A 17,557-nucleotide genomic window follows, 5' to 3' on the forward strand; every position below is an offset into this window, starting at 1 on the left:
TGCTCAACATTTATAACGACACTCCGGCATACATAGTGTCACATTCCATCAAGGCGACATCAAGCGTGCTTTGGAGGCTGGAAGTGATCGAGATGGGCTTGCACTATTGCAAACATGAGAATGATTAGTGGCCCCGGGAACATAAGATAAGGAATAAGAAGGTGTTTTCTATACTGCCTAGAAAAGCCCCCAATTGACACCGGTTAGTTGCAGGAATGACGAGAATTTTGCGTGACCGTATTTACAAGACCAAGAAATTGAACCTAGTTTTAGCAGCCCAACAGAAAAGAGATCCGTTTGTTATTGGGAGATGTACGCACTCGGCCTGCTCCGAATATGCACGAGATTTCACACTGGCTTTGACAAGCTCCCTGAAAAATATTTGGGAAAGTCTATATATGAAACGGAAAGTGAGAAGTTGCTTTGTGTACTACGGTGAACGGTGCGTATTAATAAAAAATTAATTGAGCAACTGGCCAGTCACTAGACAACGTTGACCAGTATCATGGCGCGCAGTAGTACACCACCAGCCCCAACTTATGGGGCAAATTTTCGATTTAAAAACTCTTTGTGCAGTTTTAGTTATCAGCTTTTTGGAAATGCGTTATAATTAGCTTTCCACATCACTACAGTACTAGCAGTCAGCAGAAAAATATAATCTAAGTGGCAAACATGGTTTGGTTTGGTTCTGTTTTATGAGGTTTAACGTCCCAAAAGCGACTCAGGCTAGGAGGCACACCGCAGTGGGGCTCCGGATAATTTCGATTATCCGGAGTCCTTTCAAGTGCACTCGATACCTCCCAGTACATGGTCCTTCAGCACTTCGCCTCCATCGAAATGCGACTACAGAGGCCGGATCGAAACCGCGTCTTCCGGGTCAGTAGCCGAGTACCATAACCAATGAGCCACCGCGGCAACATGGACCAATCGCCCCAGAAAAATACTTCCGTGGGAAGGGTAAAGGAGGGAAGCATATGGCCATAATATGCAGATAACAACCAAATGAAATGCTCTACACAACAGCATCAAGCTCTGCACTCTTTTTCTGGACTACGATCTCCCACCTAAATAAACTCCAGTAACTTGGATGCAGTTCCCTGAGGTGCTGTATCACCACGCAAATTCACTGACGACCGTTTTTAATACTTTGCTTTTATTTTCCTGCCCCTCCTCCCCGCATTCATCCTTCCTCTTTGAAAACCCATCCACTGCGCAGAACAGTCAGTGCTTTTTATGCGTCGCGGAAATCCCCGCTCTTTCCATCTGCCTATTTCAATAAAGGCAGCGATGTGCATATATCAACTTGGCATCAGTCATATTTCGAGGCCGCAAACTTCGTTTCGAAACAGCCGCCGCTCCTAATCAGCACATCCTGGTTTAATAAGAGCGAAGCCAACCACACGACAAGTACCCTAACGACAGCGTTGTTTTGATGAGACCGACTGGACTGCCCGCCTCTTACCTGCTGCGCTTTGCACTTGACCTTCAAACGAAAAACTTGGGAGGAAAAAAAAAGTATATTTTTATCCTTCCCTGTCCGCGAAACAGCGTACCTGCCGTTTCTGCCGTCGCGAACACCGGCCACTGCATCGCTGTCGCCTGCAGCGCCTCTCGCGGCAAACAACAGTAGCGCATACCAGGAAAAGCTCGCGTGTCGTTCACTGGAGTCGGGTGTCGTGCCTTTGGCAGGTAGTCAATGGAGTGACCGGCTTTGTGCAAGCAGCAGGCTGTAATCGGGATCAGCTGACGAGGCTTCGTCTTGAGGCGCCGGGTGCTTGTTCAACGAGGATCCGTCGAACCTCCGGCCCCACCATGTCCAAGCACATCCGATGGGACAGTTTGTTCACGTACGACACCCTAGTGCACGCCGTCGGCGGGGCGGCTGGCAGTGCAGTGGCCATGAGCGTGTTCTTTCCTCTCGACACGGTCCGTTCCCGTCTCCAAGTCGAGCAGCACCGGGAATCGAAAAGCACCCTCGCCCTCCTGCGTGAGCTTGTAAGCGAAGAAGGACCCGGCAGTGTGTACAGGGGCCTGGGGCCCGTGCTGACTTCGCTGTGGTGTTCCAACTTTGTCTACTTCTACTCCTTCCACGGCCTCCGAGCTGTCATCGCCGCGGGCGACGCGAGCCGTCACGGAGCCTTGTCCGACCTCCTGCTCGCCTCCGTCGCGGGAGTCATCAACGTGCTCACGACCACGCCGTTATGGGTTGTCAACACGCGCATAAAGATGCAGGGGGCCAAGCTCGCGGCCGCCGACCGAGAAGCGCTCCGCAAGCACCCTCGCTACGAGGGCCTCTGGCACGGCCTATGCCACATCGCCCGCACGGAGGGCCTGCCTGCTCTCTGGGCCAGCACCCTGCCCTCGCTCGTGCTCGTCTCGAGTCCCGCCGTGCAGTTCATGGTGTACGAGGCACTAAAGCGACGCGCCAACGCAGCCGGCGTGCCCCTCAACGGCGCCGTCGTGTTCCTCATCGGAGCAGTTTCCAAGGTTATCTCGACCGTGGCCACTTACCCGCTGCAACTTGTGCAAGCCAAGCTCCGCTACGGGTGCCCGCCTGAGCTGGCCAACAAGAGCCTGCTGGGCATGTTGCTCCACATCGCCCGCACGCAGGGCTTTCCGGGTCTCTACCGGGGACTCGAGGCCAAGCTGTGGCAGACGGTGCTCACCGCGGCGCTCATGTTCGTCGCCTACGAGAAGATCGTGCGCTTCGTCATGCAAATTTTGAGACCGACCGCGGTTCGCCGAGCTGCCCAGTGAGAAATGAGCACGTACTTCAGAAGAGGTTTGAGAACAACTTTGCTTTTTTTTTCATTCTTTTTATACACCGACGCAGCACAGCACGTACACAGGCAAGTCATCTTCGCCCAAGTGAGAAGCGACGGGACTGCCAGCTGCTAAATTTGGTGTAGGCTGCTTGCAGGAGGTCGTCCAAGTGGCCCGCCAACTGTAAAGACAACGAAACGTGAAGTACAATTACTAAAATTAGCCGGTCACTAACGTATGCATGGGTATATTACCAGAAAAAATAAAACCACTACAGTGCATGGCACTGTTTCAATGCATCCCAGAAGTTTCCCTCATTAATCCTTTAACAAATTCATTCTGTATAAAACAAAGTTTACTTTCCTGCTTTCATGTCTTCAGTCCCTGCTAACTGCACCAAGATAATGCTACACTTCTTCACAAAAGACATCACTGAAGAAAACTGATCGCCATCACTCAAAATGACTGCAATTGCATTGCCAGGCCATGTATAGACACCCTCAAACCTGCTGTCTAACGAGTCTATACTGCACTGTGTTTTTAAGGCAAATGTTTAATATTCTAAGAAACAAAAATGTCGCCTCTGGCAGTGGCATGCAATTACGCGCCTACTGAGAGAGATTCAGCACCCTTCATGTTGGATACCACAGATTCAGTTTTGTCCTACATTTGTTTCAGTAAAAGAGAATACAAAGCGCAAGTGCAGTTGTACTCGTACATAGGTATGTTTGCGACGTGGCTTCTGGGAGTACTTTTCTTTACAGCCTGCACATCATCACTTTCCTCAAACACCTTAAGCTGCAAAAGCCGTGTAACTTGATGAGGTCACAGTGGACTTCCCAGGCTGTTCAAACAAGAGATAAAACTCAAGACCAACCAGCTTGGCTGGCTTCATGCCAGGTGCACTTGATGCAAATGGAATTGCCTGCAGCAGCATGCCTACGTGTCCAATGTAAGTGCAAATGGTGCAATCCTTGCATAAGTGGTCGTGGAAAAACTCACAATCACTGATAACTGCATATATGCTCCCTAGTGAAGGCTCCACTGCCGACTAGAGGAGACAGTTAGCAAGTGCTTTAACTTTTTCCTTCCCTGGTACCATGAAAAAGCACAACTACACAGCTGCCATTTAACAAGGTCAAACATCTGGACCTTTGTGAGCGATTTGCTCAGTCCAAATCAATTAAATTAGAACTTATTGACACTCAGAACCCCACTCCTCTCCCCTTTTCATTCCTTTTGCAATTTTTATTTCGACAATACTATTGGCAGACTGGTTTTTTTTTTTTTTTCAGCTACCTTCATGGTGTTTGCAGATTCCTACAGTAGCATCCAACCTACAGCAAAGCAGAGGCAAATGGCATCCTGAACATTACTTGTATAATGCATTCGTTTGGCTCCAGTGTTGCTTTCACAATTGTTTGCAGTACATGCAACAGAGACACAGAACTTGAAGGCACTGTTCCACAGATTCATTCACAAAGTACAAGTGATGAAATTCAAGCTAGACACTTAACAATCATGAAGGCAGTGGACACTGTTTACAGCCCAAAATCACTGCTACAAGCCTAAAAAGACGCATTTCTGGGGCAGATTAAGATATTGAATAAAATCATTTCGGTGCCTCCATAGGACACTGAGGCATCACCATGTCTTGAATGGAATGTCATTCTTAGACCTATATGTGATGTACTAACGAGGTCAAAAGTAACGACCCCCCCCAACGCCCAAAGTTCCGAAACATGCCACACTGCATGCGGGCGCCATTTCACGATGCACTCTTGGTGCAGAGACCGGCGCAGTACCCCGGTCTTGGCACCAGCAGGGCATCCTTAGATGGTGCCTGCATGCAGTGTGGCATAGTTCGGAACCTGAAGGGGGGGGTCAATCACTTTTGTCCCTGATAGTACATGTACAGTCACTAGCTAAAGTTTAGGAAATGCACAGTGCGAGGAAGAAAAAAGAAAATTTCGGCACAGTCACGAGGGGACATGCATGCTCTATCTACATGAGTCCATACCATGCAAGTGGGTATCAAAGAAGTACTACAATAAATTTATTCCCGAGTACACACATCCTGCGACATTTTCCTAGCAACTTCATGTCATTTGTGCCCCTTTGTTTGTCCTCGTCCTGTCTGCACCAGATACAAAACTCCAAGAAGGAACCAACTAGCTCAGACCAAAGCATCAATTATGCTCGTCACCTTCTTTGAATGTGCGTCTTAAACAAAAAAATTACTGGCTAAACTAGGCTATGGCGTAGTTAGAACGTTCGGCAAGACCCATCATGTCTATTTCTTTCTCCATGGTGGTGACCCTCAACTTTTTCCCTCCTCTTTTCTTTCTCTTGTCTTCTTTTGTTTTCGTTTTCTTCTCTCTCTCTCGTGGCCCGACTCTGGGCTTGGCTTACCTTGGCTTGCTGCATATCCAGTTGGGCACCAAGGCAAGCCAAGCCTTCAACTACAACAAGCTTCAGCTACACGATGACTTGGGGCAGGCTCCCTTAATGGCTCTCGCCGTGAAAGTAAGCAGTAGCTTTAGCGGAATGTTTTTTAGCTGCACAGAAGCGAGCCCACCTCTTGACTCAACTCAAGAAACTGTGAGGTGTGCACCAAAACTAAGTTTTAGCTTTGAAGTCTAGACTAGTTTAGTCGCTCTTTCAGAGAAGCCAGGTTTACTAAAGAGTCAGAGCATCACTTATCGTACTATTAACAGAGTAGATAGAGTAAGCACAGTACTTAAATATAATATAAGAATGCTGTCGGCAAAAAATTCAAGGTTTAACATTGACTACTGTCTACTGCAATCCTCGTATGTTGAGTGGATATGAAAAATATCACATTAAAACTGCACCAAGTGTTCACAGTAAGTCCTGCAAATGACTGGGAAATGCATGTTCTGAGAAATGAAAGAAGTATTGATCTTATGTTGTCATTGCTGTAGCTGATTTGTTGTTTTTCGGTGTAACTGTATGAGATGCGTCACGAATTCCAAAAATGGCATGTTCGGGATCAGTACACCCTAAAGTTCCAGCCTAAAAAGTTTCAAGGTCTAAATTTGACCTCCAACTACTAAAATATCTATATATTTCGTGCCTACAAAGCTTGAAAACTGCGATTTCAGAGCGAAATGCGGCAGGGCTTCGCGGCCGTCGCTTCCCACGGCTGGATCCCCAATGGCCGCCATCTTGGTTTTGTTGAAAAGCTGGGCTCCTTCCCCACTACCTGGTATTACTCACTGTTGTGAAATATTTTTGAAACATCCACATTCTGGTGTTTTTCGACGCCTCTACAACGACCTCCGAATGGCTGGCGCGCACACTTCAAATGCGATTTTCTCAGCTTTGCGTTCACTGCCGGCATGACTACCCTTAAGGAAGTTTTTATTATGTTTTATGGTGTAATTTCAATTAATCATATACCATTGAATTCAGAAAGAACTAAACTGTGGAGCTATGCTGTTTTTGTTTGCCTGAGTGAACCATGATGTCACCTAACTATAATTTTTAATTATGGTGCTTGGACAAAATTTAACATTTTTATATGATGATGTACTTCCAAGAACAATATAATTAGCATAGCGCCAGATGGCAGGTCTTTGGCTACAACCCCATTTCAATCGAAACCAAAAAATATAGAAAGTGTCTTAACGACCCATAATAATTTAACTAATTAGGCTTCAGTTAAATATATACTGAAACTAAATGTCTGAAAACAGGAAGAAGAAACACATATACGCACCTAATTTCATTATGATATCCTTAATAATCAAAATGTTCATTTCAAGACCCGTGTTTCCCCTTAAGTTATCAAAGTGCCAGATGTTCTTTTATATCGTGAACCACCAGGCTCGCAGTTTGCAAAAATCTGCTGCTTACAAAGCAAAATTATTTCTTTTCAGCATGGCACACATCACTAATGAACGAATACTCTTCAGCTCTCTCTCCAAGCACTGTTTTCATTCATTTTCCTGACAACAATAAAATATGATCACATTAAAAGCCATGGCCGTGAAACATTTCTGCTCATGAGAAGTTTCAAGACAATTTCATAGGGGGAAAGAACAGTCTGTCAGGAAAAAGGCTGTCGAAACACTGTATCCAGTAATGCTGCAATACATGCTAGTACCAGCCCAGGCAGTGCAGGAACCTGCTTGGTGTAAAGAGGAGGAAATGTGGAGAAGCTTATACTCGCGGGCAACTTCTTGTGGCTATGCAGTGGAAGCTACGAGGGCGAGGCACAAGGCTTTCACAAGCGCGCTCTTATCACGCTCTCACGAGGGAGAGAGGTAGGAGTTTAAGCTGGCGGCACGCACCCGTAGCTTCCGCAGCATAGCCACAAAAAACTGTCTGCGAGTATAGTGTACACCTTGTTTTGTTATTAAGTAAAACAGTCACAAAAAAGGCAAAGTTCAGATCCCATGCCCATCCTCTTTCAGATCCCATCCAGCCTATAAGACCCAACCGTTGCAATAGTGGGTCGATGATTTATTCTACCACCAACCAACTTCTTGGGCAGTACATAAACACTGTCCCGCTAAAGAAAGCTCTGCAAGAAACCTTTTCACTTTTCTGAACTTTTTTTTGGCATTGGTCTTAACTTCGGACACATGAGCTCCCATTTATTGTGCCACAGCTGGAAAACTGCCATTAATGTTTCAATAGTGCGCTAGCTCGAAGTAACGTATTCAACGTGCAGTCACCAGCAAAAGTTTAGCAGCCCCATTGTTAATAAATCCAGCTGCACATTAATAAGAGCCAACAAATTCTGCGACTCAACTACGCAGTAGAAGGAAAAAATGGCATGATATGTATGGTATGGTATGTGGAGCTCTGACATCCCGAAGCTGCTGCACACAGGCTGTAAGAGATGCTGTAGTGGTCAGTTTCGGATAGGTTGTGTACACTTAGGGAATCTTTAACACGTTCACTGCTTCGTGAGCCACCGGTGGGTCATGTCATTTATTCATACTGTGCAGCCACAAATACTGAGTCACATGATGGAGCCATGGAAGAGCTGAAATTTCTCACAAGGCACACAAAAGGTGCATGTGCCAGGCTGCATTACCACCTGTATGGGACTCAAAGACACTGACAACACTAGTAGCTCACTGGTTGGTTACACAGCGCATAAAAAAGTTTAAGGGTGGCCCACCAGTAAACCCTGACGCACAGGGATTAGGGCTCTGAAAATCGCTGCTGCAGGGAAACATGTTAATGTGCACTGACACCGCATAGCACACTTAACTTTTTGCATTCTGCCTCCATAAAAATTTTCCGGCCACAGCCGGGATTCAATGCCATGTTTCTGCGCTCAGTAGGTGAATGCCATAAACACTAAGCCACCGCATTGGGTGAAACAAAAATGTTCCTTTTGCTGGCTGCTTAAAAGGCACCTTGAAGTAACATAACTGGTGGCAGCTGGTAAAGTGAAATGGCCTGCAATCATAAAAAGGCCTGTGCACATCCAACTGTAGGTCTTTACATCATGCACAACACCAGCACGTGGAGTGAATAGGCATCTCAACATGTGCTCGTGTAGCTGATAAACTTTTGTGGGCTACAGTGCACAAATCGAAAAAGAATGCTCATGGATCATGAACCATTCAAAACCAGTGCAATGGCAGGCTGCTAAAGAAAACTCACATCGGGAGCATGGTGTTCACGAAGCAGCTTGTCTCGGAAGGGCTGGAGTTGGGCGAATTGAAAACGTTCCAGGGTGGCCCTCATATTGACTGCCTGCAAATCAGCAAATAAAACAGCATATTATCCCTAAAATTTTTCAGCTCTAGCAACAGCAGACAGCAGCACCCTTATAGTATCCACATCAACTTTGCATCCAACAATGGCGTAGTCTTCAAAGACACATTAGCAAACTGTAGTACTCACGTACCCACAACATACAGGTAGATAGCTGTATTCTGATGAACTGCACCACTTACAATGCTATGCCGAAAAAAGTGCTCTCCTAACTCAAAAAGCCGGTTTTTAAAAATTGCGTAAAATCTTAGCTGAAACGCTATGCATAATGCACCCTTGGCCAAGGAATTTTCCAAATTCGCATCATCCCGAAATTCATATCAATCGTGATCACATCGAGATTCTACTCTACAGCATACCTGCCAACTCTTCTGATTTTTCAGTAAAATGTACAAATTTTGACCCGTATTACGATTTTACGAATATTGCCTGAAATATTACGGAATCAAATTTATTTGCGATAAACGTTTAAAATTCTGTAAAAAAAAATACACTGTTGTCGGTGGTAACCTTCCACCGCCACGAGAGAGGGATATGTATACCATCTGTGAAATGAGCAGCACCTGGAATAGTGCAGAGTAAAACTTCGTCAATTCAAATTAAATAACCATTTATTCCTACTCCTCAGCCTCGGTTAATTTACATAATCCGCGCTGCCGTCACAGTCCTGCCGAACGTCCCTGTAAGACTGTGGCAACGGGGGGCTCGTTTATTCGGATGCCCAAGGGCTGGCATCGGTCAATTCTGACGGGCTCCCAAAAAGTGGTGCCGTATCGCGCTATGATGACGTGCACGACTAACCGATTGCCCAAACATTTGTCCCCAGGCCTGAACTGCATGTTATATTTCTTATTGGCGCCCCTCTGACATGCGCGCAACTGCAGGTGTTTTCAGGATCGGCAGGCCCCCACGGGTAGGTCGATAGAGAGTATGGCCGCGTAGTTTCGTTTTTGGAGCTTCGCCGCCAGCCCAAAGCGTCGGCGGCTATCGGCTCCGCTTATCAGTCAGCCGAGCTATGCGCCGTTTAGAAAGACGATTGCATTGTCGTGGGCAATTTTGTATGCTTGTTTGTTTGTCAAAAACATCTTAATGGCCGCTGCGGCAAGACTGTGAAACAACTGTGAGCGGCCCTCAATTCAGTACGCGTGATACTTGCGTTCTTCCAGCGTGCTGAAATTCTGTGCTCGTCACGTGCTGTTCGCAGTTTGTGCGTTTCCTCACGTGCGATGCCATGTGTGAAGAAGCTTCAGCGCTATTGCGTCATGGACTGGCGACGAAACGCGACGTTTCAGAAAAAAATTGTGTGCTAGCTTGGCTATACCCCCCTCCCCCCCCCCTGGTCACCATGGTTTTACGAATTTGAAAGCCCCGAGCTTGGCAGGTATGCTCTACAGGCGTGCAAAGAGAGAAAAAAAATGCTAAGTCATTTTTGGATATCCAGATATGTATAACCCAAGAGATTTGTGCTTGTTTAGTGATTACAAAGTGTCGTAAAGGACATTCCACTCACATTATCAACAGTTCTGGCAACAGAGCAATGTAATTTCATGCACACAAAAGTGTTCTGCAAATGAGCACTTCCCAAGTTTGGTCGCTTTTTTAGAGGCCCTGTACAATCACAACAACTTCGCAAACAATTTGTGTGAACCAGAAAACATATTCTTTTTCATCTATATGTTCAATCATGCTAGAAACCAGTGCAAGTAATGTTTTAAAGTGAAGGGCCACGTCCTTTGCAAAATGATCACAAATAAATGCCAAACAATGGATTTTGTTGCATTTGGGTTTCAAGCCCCAAGGGTAGCGTTGGCCTGGCGGCCTGGGGCAAAGCTGGAAACATCCGAAGGTCCCGGCAAAGGAAGAGTCGACTGGCAACAGAACAACTAGTTTATTCTGGCATCGCAAAAGAGCAGCCGGTCAGGGCGACCACGTTACTCGAAGGAAGGAATCGAAGGCTCTCCCTCGCGTCCGGCGCAGCTGTCTTTTTTTATACCCTCGGAGTCGAGGGCAAGAGGGAACGGCTTGGGAAGAGTCATCCGATACGGCGACGCTTGAACATGTTCAGGCGTGACGGGCGCGTCCGCCAGGCCGGCGCCGGTCAGACCTCCTCGCCTCCCAGTTGAGGAGCTCCTCTCCCCGGCTGCCGCGCTTTGACAAGCGTGGGCAAAACAAGCACACACACACACACGCACGCACGACGACACGTGGCACTGAAACATGCCTGGACGCGCTTGGCGGGAGGCGTTGCGGCAGCGATGAACGAAGCCGCGGCGTCCGTTGCATCCGCGCCGGCTATACCGCGCGTCGTAGGTAGGCGAGACGTAACAGACCGCCCCGCCGGGAGAAGGAGATCCCGATGGTCAGGGGACTGCATCCGCTGTCCAGAGGGATGTCGCTCGATGATGCTCATAATCGAAACCGGTGGTCCCTCGACGTTGCTTGAGCGCAGCGCACAGAGAAGGCCTCGTTCTCGGGTTCAGGATCACATAGGACACTGTAAAGTCACTTCGGGAGAGTTGCCATTTTTGTGCTCGTTCCCAGCAAGCGTTAGAACTACGCCGAAACGCAACCGCTCAGTCAGCAAGCACGAGACAACCCTCACTAAGCTCTGCCAGGCTCTTTCCCCTTTTATACTACTGCCTAGTTCCTTACAGTAGTCAAGCAGCACTCAGAACGCGTCCACAAATTGGAAAATTGCACTAGAAAGCACATAATCACTTTGAAACACTAAACAAAAGCAATATGTTAAAAATCCTGCCTCAGGAAGAAAACATCAGTAACCAACAACTTTGAGGCGGATTCCTACGTTAGGGGCTTCGACTTAAGCCATCGGCGTTACCGTTGAGACTCCCCTTTTTGTAACGCACCTCAAAGGAATATTGTTGCAAAGCGAGGCTCCAGCGCAGGAGGCGGCCATTTTTGGGAGATATGGTCTGCAGCCATTGGAGAGGGCAGTGATCCGTCTCAATGATAAACCTCGAGCCGGCTAGGTAGCATGACAACTTCTGAACGGCCCACACGAGACACGCACACTCTTTCTCGGTGGCGCTGTACGCCTGCTCACGACAGGTCAGCTTACGACTAGCATACAGGACGGGGTGTTCCACTTCTCCATTGTCCCTTTGGCACAGTACAACGCCCATGCCTCGCTCACTAGCATCGCACTGAACAACGAACCCTTTGGTATAGTCTGGCGATCGTAGCACAGGCTGGCTTGTTAGGGCGCTCTTTAGGGCGCTAAAAGCTCTCTCCTTTGTCTCGCTCCAGACGACTGTTTGGGGCTCTGTTTTTCTTAGAGCATCCGTCAGGGGAGCCGCGATATCGGAGTACCTGGGGATGTACCTCTGATAGTAGCCGGCGACACCCAAGAACGACCGAATATCGGTCTTCGTGCGCGGTTGCGGGAAGTCTCGCACAGCGGCCACCTTTATTTCAGAGGGGCGGCGACGACCCTGTCCAATCACGTGACCGAGGTAGACAACCTCGGCCTGTGCTAATTGGCACTTGGGAGCCTTGACTGTCAAGCCCGCTTCGCGCAGGCGGGTTAGCACTGCCCGCAAGTGTGCCATATGCTCAGACCAGGAGGCGGAGAATATCGCTACGTCGTCTAAATACGGTAAAGCGAATTCTTCCTGTCCCCGCAACACTTTGTCCATGAGGCTTGAAAAGCAGTATGGCGCGTTCTTCAAACCAAAACTCAAAACTTTAGGACGGAATGTTCCCATTGGTGAAATGAACGCCGCATACCTACTAGCCTCCTCTGTAAGTGGAACCTGCCAATAACCCCTGACAAGATCTAGGGTGGAAATAAACTGAGCGCTACTAACTTTCTCAAGGCGCTCCTCGATGTTAGGGATCGGATAAATTTGATCCTTAGTGATAGAATTAAGCCTGCGGTAGTCGACGCAAGGACGAGGTTCCTTGCCCGGTACCTCAACTAAAATCAAAGGGGAGGTATAATCACTCTCACCCGCCTCAATAACACCGAGCTGTAGCATTTTCTTTACCTCAGCCTCCATAATATCGCGCTGGCGGGGTGACACCCGGTACGCCTTGGATCGTACTGGCTCTGGGGAGGTAAGTTCTATATCATGCGTAAGGACAGAAGTCCTACCCGGCCTCTCAGAGAACTGACCTTGAAACTCTTGTAAGAGTTGGTGTAGTTCGGTTCTCTGCTCAGCTGACAGCGGTGCTTTAATGATTAAGTCACTAATGACCTGATCAGTGTCTTCACTGTTCGTCACTGAGCCTAGTCCCGGAAGCTCGACCGGAAGCTCTTCTAACTTTCCCTTGTCGGGCATTTCCTCTCCAGTACCTGGTGCCTTCAACGCTACAGGCTCAATTTTTTCCAGTTCTGACGTGCTCGGAATATCAGCTTGCTGCGCCTCCGACCCTTTTTCATTGTTCGACAACGTCGGCCCCGCAACTACCGCCTTTGCAGCGAGCTCCCGAACTCTCGGTCTGGTTAAGGCCTGAACGCTAGCCTCACCAAACAAAAGCCCCTTCTCGCGCAGGAGGTGATCGGACCTGTTCGAAAATAGGTACGGGTACTGGGGGGGCAGCCTAGATGACACTACGGCCTCCGTCTCAAGTGCTCCGAAAGGTCCTTCAATAAGCACTTTTGCTACGGGCAGACACACGCTATGAGCTTCCACGGCTTGCTTAATCCATGCGCACTCGCCCGTGAACATATCGGGTTCTACGTAAGAGGGGTGAACTACATCCATTGTAGCTGCGGAATCACGAAGCACTCGGCACTCTTTCCCGTTCACGAGGAAGTCTCGCATGTAAGGCTCGAGAAGCTTCATGTTCTCGTCAGTGCTACATAATGACAAACACACGACTTCTCTTTTTGTTTCTGGACACTGCGCCGAAAAGTGACCCGGCTTCTGGCACGTATAACAAACGCGCGCTTGCCTCCTCTCGAACCGCTTTCTGCGTTCGGCTTCGGCTGCCGCCGTCTCCTTACGTTCGGTCGGACTGCTTTCACTCGCATCCGCACTACGCGTGTCCCCCCTTGCTCTCATGGGTGTGAACTTCGGCCTCTCAGACTTGGAGCCAAATTCACCCTTTTGACCGTCCTTAGCTCCGCGAGCCCGACGCGTCACAAACTCCTCGGCTAGCTCGGCGGCTTTAGCCACTGTACTAACGTCTGGCCTATCCAAGACCCAGTACCGCACGTTCTCAGGTAACCGACTATAAAACTGTTCCAGCCCGAAACACTGCAGAATTTTCTCGTGGTCACCAAACGCTTTCTCTTCTTTGAGCCACTCCTGCATGTTTGACATAAGCCTGTAGGCAAACTCTGTATATGACTCATTTCTGCCTTTTTCATTTTCCCGAAACTTCCGACGGAACGCCTCCGCTGACAGCCTGTACTTTTTTAGCAGACTTGATTTCACTTGGTCGAAATCCTCTGCCTCCTCTCTCTTCAAGCGAGCGACTACGTCGGCCGCCTCGCCGGGTAACAAAGTGAGCAAGCGCTGTGGCCACGTTTCCCGAGAGAACCCCTGCTTCTCGCACGTTCGCTCAAAGTTAACCAGGAACAAACCAATGTCCTCTCCAAGCTTAAACGGCCGCATCAGGTCAGTCATTTTGAACGATACCCGTTCTCCTGCACCGTGTGCCTGACTTCCATTACGAGCGCGTTCCATCTCTACCTCGAGACGCTTCATTTCTAAAGCGTGGTCGCGCTCTTCTTTCTCTTTTTGCTCTTTACGTTCGCGCTCCTCTTTCTCTTTTTGTTCTTTACGTTCGCGCTCGTCTTTCTCTTTTTGTTCTTTACGTTCGCGCTCGTCTTTCTCTTTTTGTTCTTTACGTTCGCGCTCGTCTTTCTCTTTTTGCTCCCTCTCCTCAATGGTCTCAAGGCATTCCGACAGCTCGTCATCCTCAGCCTCCAACTCAAGAATCGCCCTTAGCAGTTCTGGTTTTCTGAGTTTGTCTGAGACATCAAGACCCAACTCTCTTGCAAGCTCCAGCAATTTCGGTTTGCGCAACGACTTCAAATCCATGGCTGCTCCGAATGCTGCTTTCTCTACTGCCTACTATTGTCTTGCCGCAAACTAACCCGGCAGCAACGACAACACAATTACCAGCTCTGTTTCTGACACTAACAAAAGCCTGGCAAAACTCAGAAGAAGAAAGTCCCGCACTCACCAAACCTCGCAGCCACGAATTCAGCGCAGTCGTTCCGCTGCAGGCAACCAGTCATCACACAGGGCTCGTTGCACTGCTCCCGGATGGTCGTTGTGCTGCTCAGCATACAGTTGACCGCATATCTTCGCTGCTGGCCTCCGTTGTCGGGATCCCACCGCTGGCAACCAGTTGTTGCATTTGGGTTTCAAGCCCCAAGGGTAGCGTTGGCCTGGCGGCCTGGGGCAAAGCTGGAAACATCCGAAGGTCCCGGCAAAGGAAGAGTCGACTGGCAACAGAACAACTAGTTTATTCTGGCATCGCAAAAGAGCAGCCGGTCAGGGCGACCACGTTACTCGAAGGAAGGAATCGAAGGCTCTCCCTCGCGTCCGGCGCAGCTGTCTTTTTTTATACCCTCGGAGTCGAGGGCAAGAGGGAACGGCTTGGGAAGAGTCATCCGATACGGCGACGCTTGAACATGTTCAGGCGTGACGGGCGCGTCCGCCAGGCCGGCGCCGGTCAGACCTCCTCGCCTCCCAGTTGAGGAGCTCCTCTCCCCGGCTGCCGCGCTTTGACAAGCGTGGGCAAAACAAGCACACACACACACACGCACGCACGACGACACGTGGCACTGAAACATGCCTGGACGCGCTTGGCGGGAGGCGTTGCGGCAGCGATGAACGAAGCCGCGGCGTCCGTTGCATCCGCGCCGGCTATACCGCGCGTCGTAGGTAGGCGAGACGTAACAATTTGAATAATAGACCATAATTTGCATTCACATATTTGTGTCACTGAGATGGATTTCACTCCTCCCTATACGTATGGAACAGGTCATGTAGGGCCGTTCCATACACCTGCCTCCTAGGGCTGTACCTTTTTTTATTACGAAATGGAATCAAAATTGTTAAATTTAAATGAAAGCTCACGTGTCCTATTTCCCAGGAGCACATCACTTTTCGGTATATTCACCATCAGCGAGTGGCTACTCGCTACTGCCACCAGTGGATTAGTCTCTGCATTCCGTTTTAGTAGTTTAATGCCTTCATTCTCTGCCACTCTCGGGGAAACTATCAAAAAGCGATGCGCTCTCGGGGAAGAGGGCACCTTGAACACATCGGTCAATTCCATCACCTGACAAAAATTACAGCCGAGGAAGAAAAACCTACTGAACGCCCGGTTGTAGATGTACACACATTTGTGGTAGTCCTCTTGACCGGTTAATGCCAATGTACCTGTACAGCATGCACGTCAAGAGCCCACGTCACAACAGACCAAATTCACTCAAAGTTTCACTGCTGCTGCGGAGCGCACTAGTAGCTGCACTCCTTAGCGGAGCTGCATCACAACCACGCTCGGAAGAAGTCTATGGGGACAGGGAAGGCGCATTAGCACATGCACCTTACACTCTGAAGTTGCCTGGTCCAATTTGTTAAGAACAAAAATCAGTTTCTTTGGATGTATAAATACACTTCTAGTAAAACTAAAGGACTTAGGTATGTCTGGTAGGAAAAAGAGTGGGTGTCCTTGCTGAAAAGTAGTCATGCCCCGTTAATATGACCGTTAATATAAGACGACTCGAATTAGGGTCAATTCTTGTAGGGATCTAACTTTTTCAATGCATTTTAAGACTAATTAATATGGAAGCTTGCTATCCGGAAAGAGGAGAGGGTAAAATTGCACAAAGCTTATTTGGATGCATGTATTTTTGCCACGTTAATATGGACAGCGATGACACCAAACCACGAATAGCCCAATAAGATGTTTCTTTTCCTGTATTTTAAGTGCAGGATGTGGTGAAAGGCAGTGCGAAAGCACAAATTCCTAAGTGACAGCTTATTTTTTGGTGGTTTACGCTTTACTCTGCCAAAATGGCTGGACAATGCACATCGCCATGAGTCATACTGCAAGAATGGCTGCTATGAAAATGGTACTACAAGATACGTCACCATACCACAAGACACTGTTGTGTGTCTCATGGACCTTTAGCTGCTCCATACCGGACCACATTATTGTAAAGACCATGACTACCACGATAATCTTCGCAGAAGCACACCTTAGTCACCCACTGCTTTTTAGCATTTTTTTTATGATTCATTATTGCGGATGTCTCACTTCATGGATAGTTTTGTCAGGGAACCAAAGTGTCCATATTAACAAGACACAACTGTAGTGCATCCAAGATCTATAACATGTATTTCCTAACTCACTAAATTATGTACTCGAGTGTACCATCACAAAGCAACCACCTGCAGAACCATCTTGAAATGCCAAAATTTTGTTGCATTGAGTACTGGTCCCCAGGTTGTCTCAAGCTTGACAGCAGCAGTAAACTGGTCAGGACTAGTAGCACAGGCATCACGGCCACCGCACAATCCGTGCACAGGCGCAGTCAGCGTGGTGAAATAGAACTATTGGGGGCTCATTAAATCTGGAGCTCACCTTTTCTTCGAGCTGTGCACTGGTGGTGGGAAAGCAGCTCCAGAAATGCCGCAGGAGCTCAAACTGTGCCTGGTAGGTACTGCGAAGGTCACGCTGCACGTCCACGCTCACCGTGTCTGCAGAAAACAGCGAGAGCCGGGCAGCGCAAGTTCATTCACGATTGCTCCAATCATTTTTCCAGTTATAGTTCCAACAAATGTGGCCATTTTGATGGGCCTACTTTATGTTTACAATGGCTTCCAAAAGGTACTCATTTTCCAATTTTTCACTCTTTGTAAAAATCAATTGTTTGGCCCCCTGGTGGCTACAATGATGCATTTATTGCTGAGAAAATTGGAGTTGAAAGTGGAGCATTTTTTCTTCCTGTCATTCAGTTCAAACTTGTCAACGGCTCGGTGTGAAATTAAGAGTAGCCATTTTGTCATGTGTGTCTGAGCTGCTTGAACTTCAATGTCAGGCACTG

General features: G+C 48.2%; 2 protein-coding genes across 3 annotated transcripts in view; one reads left to right on the plus strand and one right to left on the minus strand.

The window, feature by feature from the left end:
• Positions 1–1,653: 1,653 nt before the first annotated feature.
• PMP34 (Peroxisomal Membrane Protein 34) lies at positions 1,654–3,062 on the plus strand. The gene has a single exon (XM_077661730.1). It carries the CDS (start codon positions 1,813–1,815, stop codon positions 2,755–2,757), a length of 945 nt encoding a protein of 314 aa, XP_077517856.1. The 5' UTR covers positions 1,654–1,812; the 3' UTR covers positions 2,758–3,062.
• Tfb1 (transcription factor B1) overlaps positions 2,773–17,557 on the minus strand; it is a 56,175-nt gene continuing 41,390 nt past the window's right edge. For both annotated transcript variants that reach the window (XM_077661729.1, XM_077661728.1), the window contains exons 10-12: positions 17,095–17,210; positions 8,410–8,502; positions 2,773–2,944 (exon numbers count right to left, since the gene is read on the minus strand). In XM_077661729.1, the coding sequence (XP_077517855.1) occupies positions 2,855–2,944; positions 8,410–8,502; positions 17,095–17,210 (299 nt within the window). In that variant the 3' untranslated portion in view covers positions 2,773–2,854. The remainder of the gene's footprint in view (positions 2,945–8,409; positions 8,503–17,094; positions 17,211–17,557) is intronic.

This window comes from Amblyomma americanum, chromosome 4, assembly GCF_052857255.1.
Source record: "Amblyomma americanum isolate KBUSLIRL-KWMA chromosome 4, ASM5285725v1, whole genome shotgun sequence".
NCBI classification, from domain to species: domain Eukaryota; kingdom Metazoa; phylum Arthropoda; class Arachnida; order Ixodida; family Ixodidae; genus Amblyomma; species Amblyomma americanum.